Source organism: Sycon ciliatum, chromosome 9 (genome assembly GCF_964019385.1).
Source record: "Sycon ciliatum chromosome 9, ocSycCili1.1, whole genome shotgun sequence".
Lineage (NCBI taxonomy): Eukaryota > Metazoa > Porifera > Calcarea > Leucosolenida > Sycettidae > Sycon > Sycon ciliatum.
The window spans coordinates 3,890,466-3,897,970 of record NC_088651.1 but is presented as its reverse complement, the minus strand read 5'-3'; the positions used below and the strand labels follow the sequence as shown (position 1 = coordinate 3,897,970).

The 7,505-nt window shown below is 43.5% G+C and overlaps 1 protein-coding gene across 1 annotated transcript; it reads right to left on the bottom strand.

The window, feature by feature from the left end:
• Nucleotides 1-855: 855 nt before the first annotated feature.
• Nucleotides 856-5,464, bottom strand: LOC135824843 (sperm motility kinase 1-like). The gene is made up of 6 exons (XM_065337567.1): nucleotides 5,409-5,464; nucleotides 4,947-5,150; nucleotides 4,436-4,722; nucleotides 4,036-4,216; nucleotides 3,328-3,702; nucleotides 856-1,360 (listed from the first exon to the last, which is right to left on the bottom strand). Exons 2-5 carry the CDS (start codon nucleotides 5,103-5,105, stop codon nucleotides 3,526-3,528), a joined length of 804 nt encoding a protein of 267 aa, XP_065193639.1. The 5' UTR covers nucleotides 5,106-5,150; nucleotides 5,409-5,464; the 3' UTR covers nucleotides 856-1,360; nucleotides 3,328-3,525.
• Nucleotides 5,465-7,505: the final 2,041 nt, after the last annotated feature.

Here is a 7,505-nt window from a genome sequence, read left to right as displayed (position 1 = left end):
GGACATGAAGAAAACCACAAACTCGAGCAAAAGAGAAGGAATTGGCCCGTATCAAAATTTCTTTTGAAGGATATCCAATACTGCAATATGCGTTGTCCAGTTGTCCATGAGCGCGTGCATATGTTTACGCCGTGGCGCAGAGTTGCATGTTCTACCAGGTACCTAGTCCTCCGTACCTTACTTTGTTCCATATATTTTTACCACCCAATTATAGAGCTTTTTCAATGTTGCACTAACGGTCACTTTTTGGGGTCACGTGGGAGACGTTTTTGATGCGTTGGTGAACAGGCGAAGCCCAGTTCAAGTTCAATTTGTATAGAAATGGTTGCGTGGTTACAAGAGGGGGTAACCTACTTTGGGTGGATATGATAGAAGCAGTAGGATGACACTCCACTTGATGTCCGATACTCTCGTTGAGTCAGAGCAGTTGCCAGTAGGGGCCGGCGAATACTGTTCGAAAAGGTGGCAGATTCGGCTCGAAAAGCAGTGAACTTGGCATAACCATACAAGCCTTATGGCGGGAAATTCCTCGAATTCTGCTCCATTTCTTTATCCTCATGCCAAACATACATGAAACCCTCCAGAAAAAGTACCGAATTCTGCCAATTTTCTGCCGGCATAATCCGCCGGACTCTAGTTGCCAGGAGGCCTCTCCAAGTCTTGGGCAAAAATAACAAGCTGCAGAACTGCTGCAAGCGCTGGTGGAAACGAAACCGCCACATTTCCTATACTTTTCAATGAATTTTGACATACGACCTGTTCACCACAATCTCGGGGTGATACGCCCGAGCGATCGCAGAAAAGGCGTCCTTTATAAAGCTCTGTAAGGCACCACCCCTTAAAATCGCTTTTTTGTTCATTTTTTTATTAAAAAATCATTATAGGTGTAGGAAAACGACAAAATAATGTGAATGAGTCGACGACTGCATTGGCTGTAAACTCGACAACTTGCGCGATACGGAGGACAACAACCATACTAGGAGAATGCTACGACGACTGGGCTGTGTGGACAACGTACGACCATAGGATGTGAATGCGTGGACGACTGTATTGTTGTTGGATGTCGACTCGACTACTCGCGCGGAATGTAGGCCAACGAACATGAATGTGTCGACGACTAATTGTTATGTATGATCCACGATCGACGAACGACAACGAACGATCCTAGCACGTGAATGCGTCCACTACTAGTTGGGCGGTGTTAAGGAGAAAGACGGCAGGATGTGAATGCGTAGACGAGTACTTGTGCAGTGTAAGCTGTGGACTCGACTACTTGTGAGGTGTTGGCTGTGCATGAAAAAACTTCCCGGCCGCAAATAGTGCGGCCTGGTATCCGATGGACATTGGCCCGTTCTTGTCGCTGTAAGCATGGACATACATAAAGTGCAGATAATTTATACAAGAGTTGCTTTCTCCCACCCTGGAGCCCCCTCCCCTAACCATGATTTGACATTTTACTGTCTTAACGGGTATCATCAAGAGCACAGGTCAAGCCCATTGACCTTTCCACTCTGCAAACTTTCAAGAAAGTATCACTTGCTGCTCAAAACAGTTTGTTTAGATAAATCCAGTTCCCATCACATTAGATGAGCGTGATGGGATTGCTCCTGGAGAGCACTACTTACCAATTGGTCTCCAGACCATCACCAAGGATACGAATCTACAGAGAGGGTACGTTTCCAGGGCGACCAATAGCTCGTGACCGCAATATAGCATCTACAGATATTTTAAAGTACAGTATGATAAGACTGACGCTAATCATCCTATATCGTTAAACTGTAGCATGCAATGGATTATACAAATTATCTACGAGGAGATAATAATTTTAATATAGCTATGAATAGGATGAAGGCCGCAGACATCACGCAACTACGTTACTTGTTCGACATGTATGTGAATTTTAGAATAATGTAATTGAAATCCAGAATCTATCCTGTTTCCTATCCTCAGATAGGACAAATACCGAACTAAATGATACAACCAAAAAAACTGAACTAAAATACTGTAATAGAAAGGTGTTCCAAATAACATCATGATACACGTGCAATAAAACCACCAGAGGAAACGCAAAAATTGCCCTTACTTGACTACTGTGATACTGCTTGGTGTGGCATAACTACTACTGTATTGAACAAGCTAGAAACCCATAACCGCATGCTCCTTAAAATCTTATTTAGCAAAGATCGTCGCTTTCCCTCCGCTAGTCTTTACGAAATTGCCAAGATCAGTCCCCTTTCCACTCGACATAAGTACCACGTCTGTGTTCTCATACATAAAATATTACTAAATAAAATACCCTTGCATATGCAGGCTTATAATTGGTTCTCCGAAACACGGAACACCCGGAACTCACTCAGTCTCCCACGCGCTGCCTCCACCCTATTCACTAGATCCCCGATCTTTGCTGGCTATGTGTTTTGGGCAACATTACCAACGCAGGCCAAGACCAGCACGTCGATGGATAATTTTATTGCTAAAATCTCTGCTCAATTATAGGTTTCATGTCTCCTCCTTTGCCTTCTTTGCCTCTTATTTGTATTCTTTTATCTGTTTTACTGCTGTGGTTGGCTTTCACCCTTGTCTCAGTTTTATTGGCCGTCATCATGATGTGCATATAAATACAAAAATACAAATACAAAAAGGTAACAAGTTTACGAAATCAAAGGTGAGAAGGCACTGAACGAAATGTCAACCTACGAATAAAACCTCCGGGCAACAAAGTGCTCGTAAGTTGACACTTCGTTCAGTGCCTTCTTACCTTTGGTTTCGTAAATTTGTTACCTTTTTGCGTTTCCCCTGGTGGTTTTATTGAACGTGTATCATGATGTTATTCGGAACACCTTTCTATTACAGTACTTAACTTCAGTTTTTTTGGTTGTATCATTTAGTTTCATTTTTACCACTGAGAACAGGAACGAGAAAATCCCTTCTGGGTTTGAATAACATTATTTTTAGAAAATACACTTAAATGTCGAACAAGTAACGTAGTTCCGTGATTTCTTTGGCATTCATCCTATTCATAGCTATGCAATGAATTCATTGACGCAGTGTGTGATGTGTTCTAGACCCGTATACACGCGTCGTCAAAATATAAGTCAAGTTGATGAATTCCCAGTACGCATCACTAGTATGTAACTCATTTCCATCACAACCACATTGAAAGCGGTGTTAGTAAAATAATGGTAAAATTGATGTAATCACAAGGTTAAACAATGTGCCGGTAAGCACAATGAACTACTGGTTAGTTCAAGTTCGGAGCTGTACTGATCAGACTGAACCCGAAATAGCCATAGAGAGTTTATGTAATTTCAAACACGGTTTACTTACGATAGAATCTTGTGGATAACGTCACTCTGCGGCACCCGCCATTGCCTGCTGATATCCTCCGTTATTGCGCGATCCAACTGTGACGGGTGACTTGGAGGAGTGGAGCGCTTGTGTTCTTGCAGTTGGGGCTGAGTGAGATTGCCCACTGCAAACCATGGGAATGTTAAAGCCTCCGCCGCGCATGGTCGGTAACTGGCGTTAAACGCGAGGCAGGTGTTGAACAGATTTAGGAGTTCGTGCGAGTACTGTGAACTCCCTATCCATGGTGTCAGACACATGCCAGCTTGAACAATGGACAGCTGGACGCCCACCTCGACTCCTGCTACTATGCCGAACGGACCTTGGCCGAACATGATGGAATAGAACATGCTGGCACTGTAACAGAGTAATCATTTACGTCACAACAGCATCATTATTAATACCACTAAGAACGGTACAGGCTAAAAACATCATTCTTTAGAAATTAAATTTGTGAAAATTAATTGTAATTCAGCGCAATGTCCGATTTTAACTGAATAGAGCGATTGTCAGTTAAAAAACACCTTCTCAACACCTTGGACAGTATATGTAAAAAATGCAAAGGAATATGCTTAGCAAGTTCGTTTCCGACTTCCATGGTTTGAATGCGTTGCATTACATTTCCCTAATAAATTCCTATCCATTAAACCAGTCTGGTGTTGTGATAATTATTCATGTGGTGCGACTTACCAGAAAAAGATCACATTTATGGTCCACTCCAAGCTCCCTGATGACCATCTCAGGCGGGTATGCGTAGTTGCTGGGCCGCAACATGCCTGGCTTTCCCCAGCGAAAGTTCTGCACCCAGCCAAAATCGATCAACATAGCAGTGCCGTTCGCTGCTACCATTACATTGTCGGCGTGTAGATCTCTGAATAGGAACAGAATGAAATGAGTACAGTTGCCAGTGTATACCTTCCTTACTTCCTGATCGCTCCAAATTAACTAGTTAAATCCAGAAACAAAACATTAACAAAACTGGACGAAATCACGTAGAAATGAGTTTTGAGACAATTATTCACGACTGTAATTACCGCTGATGTCGCAACATCTGAGCTCATAACACAAAGAATATTTTGAAGGTACTTACGCATGAACGATGCATGCCGTCTGCAGGTAGTGCAGCGCGTGTAGGACTTGCCACATGATTGGGCGGATATCGTCTTCTTTCAGACTACGCTGGTGCTGCGTCTGGATGTCCTGCGCCCAGCGGCTCAGCGTGCGGCCGTTAATTTGCTGGAAAAACAAAACTGCATACTGATCGGTCTGAGCTACCCCAAAGCAAGCCACGATATTGGGGTGGCGCAGCTTGAGACAGACTTCGGCCTCGGTCTGAATCATGTCCAAATCACGCTTCTGGATCATTTTGGCGACAATCTGCAAAATAAATGATACACATGTAAAGTCGTCATGCGGCATCATATCTGTAACTGGGTCAATGGTTCTTCAGACTTTTCCCGTTTGTGTTTCTCCCTCAAACCAGTGAATAATAGTACTAGGAAAATATCCTTAACCTTCACGCAGAAACTATTATGCAGAGTGTGCAAGTGTGGAACAGATCCATTAGTTGAGGGAATGAGAATCACACAACATCTGCTTACGTTACTACTTCCCGGTAGGATAGCTTTCCGAACCTCTCCGAACACTCCTTTCCCCAGCAGGTCTTCGCTGATCGTAATATCATTGTTGAGAAGGTTATTGGCCTCATCATATGGAACCTCCCGTCCAAACACGCGTATTGTCAGGCTACGGAGAGCCATGTTAAACACTGGATGCTGACGTGAAGAGGAACGACGAATACTGGCCTACATGAAAGAAAGAAAGTGAGGATAGTAAGAGATCACATGTCGCAAGTCTCTGCAATCATAACTTTCTTAAACTAGAAAAGTTGAACTTTGAAATATCCTGTTCACGCCATGTTCCTGTTGGAAGTTCTCCTAACGCAATGAAAGCATACTTCTAGCACATTTCGGAGGATATATTTATCTATTAGCAATGTGATACTTTTTTTGGACCATTAGCTCACGCTTTAAAACTATTAAGATAGACACAAGACAACCTACCTTTGCCTTGCAAGGAAAGTTATCTTCCACGGCAAGGACAAATCAACAAGATCGACAAAGCGTAGAGGGTCACTTGGCTCCTTTTATTTCCCAATGCGTGTCGTCACTCTTGTTCGTACCAAACGGGTATCTGATACGCCAAACGTCAAATACGATCCAGACTTTGCCGATTCATTTCCCGTACGGGAAAGTCATAACGCAACCGTCGCGCGATGGCTGTCCGTACACGAAATAGTTGAGCTCAGATTGACTTTTTCGCGACGCGAGGCGTTTCCCGTACTCGTAATGAAGTACATGTATGAATCGGCCTTTAAACCCCACTCGAATTATTAGTTTATCAGGTTTTTTCATGACTAGCATTAGTGGAACATGGTAAGGTTCGCTAAAACAACAGGTTATATAGGTAGAATAATAGTCGCAAAAAAGAACTCGCGGTTACACATAGCGTCAATTACAGCGGCAGTGTGAGTTTATGCATTAAATGCTAGATTGCTATCGGTAGAAGAATGTGACAGGTGTGTGTAGGTGTGTGGGCAACAAAGGGTGAGTGCGATTAAAAGATTGTGAGGGCTACGACGTTCTTTCGGAATACCGTATTTTCTCTTAAAAGAGCCCGGGGTTCCTATTTTTTCCAGTGGCAGCTCTACCCGCGCTATTATTGGAGACTGGGGCTCTTATTTTGCAATTGTTGACTATCAAGCCAACTCCAATCTATATAGGCATAAACTGACCATATTAAGACTGATTTTTCAACCTAAACTCAGGAATATTGTCAAATAGATGTTTCACACTCGCATTGGCGCCAGGAAGGAAGCAGTAGACCGAAAACCTCCTTACAAATATGTTCTTGGCATGTTGTACTGCTGCTTTATATGCAGTCATTATTAGGACACTCTATACTTGTTGCATACTGCAATTGTGACCCGCGCCACTATTAGCGACTGTGCTCTTATTATTTCAAACGACCCTCACCCTGGGTCATTATTGCAGACTGAGCTAATATAGGAGACCTGGGCTTTTAGCTCAGCTTCGAGCAGCAGGTGGAGCGTGTGTGTGCACAGGCACAGTGCAAGGTTGCCTCATTTTGTGACGGGCGCCGCGATGTCTCCATGACCGGCCGCCGCATGTTTCACCTGACAATTGTCCAGAGTACCTTGGACTATGCCAGCACACCTTATGTTCACTGCTTGTCTGCAAAACTCCGAGACAAACTTGAGTCAACCAGCAATAGGCGAGTGTGTGGCCATGATCAGTATACTTCTATCGATTTCATTCCCACCAATTATAACCTGTATACTTTTTCTCGCCGTGTAAACGTAAAGCTGTTTGTGTTGTTTTTAGGTGTCTATCTTGTTGCACCCCCCCCCCCCTTCCCCCGCTCTGAATCATGCCGCACAAATGCTGCTACCCACGGTCAAGCTTCAGCGGCTCTGAACCTACCCCAGCTACCTCCCATTACGGTCTAAATGCTATTTCATTTTGGGCAGCAGACAGAACATATTTCCACCTGGATTTCGTCAAACTAAGCCCTTTCTGCATTTGTCACAAGCACCACGTCATTCCTAGGGTTCCCAGTAAAAAGCTTCAAACATCAAAACGAACAATCTAAATGAATAATACCGTCTCGACTAGTTTGAGGGAAAGACATAAACGGGAAAAGTCTGAAGAAAAAATTGACTGTCACCACCAGGACTCGAACCAGGGACCTTCGCTTGTAGCTAGCGATGCTCTAACCACTAAGCTATGCATAGCTCGTGTAGTCGACTAGTCGTCATCCCAATAATAAGAAATTGTTAATAATAATAAATAAATAAGAGCGTGTATGCATTTAACGCACAACTGAGTTATGCCGAAAACTGTAGCAATTCTATAACGTAATACCCTGACCATCTTCCATGCTGAAAGGAAGCAACACTCGATATGTACATTGAGTTACACAATCTGCGGACCGAACTTTCCGTCCGTCGTGGACTCATCAGCCAAGTACAGAGAAAATCAGACTGAATCTGATAGCAATGAAAAGTAAATTTTCGAAAGCGAGATTTAAACCTGAACGGAACGTACCTTGCCAGAGTGGTCAAACAGACAAGTCCGTGA

Excerpts from the sequence above, each read along its gene's own strand:
- LOC135824843 (XM_065337567.1), bottom strand. The coding sequence starts at position 5,105 with ATGGCTCTCCGTAGCCTGACAATACGCGTGTTTGGACGGGAGGTTCCA. Across the intron at positions 4,723-4,946 it reads TCCTACCGGGAAGTAGTAAC|ATTGTCGCCAAAATGATCCA; the intron begins GTAAGCAGATGT and ends TTTATTTTGCAG. Across the intron at positions 3,703-4,035 it reads ATAAATGTGATCTTTTTCTG|TGCCAGCATGTTCTATTCCA; the intron begins GTAAGTCGCACC and ends ACTCTGTTACAG.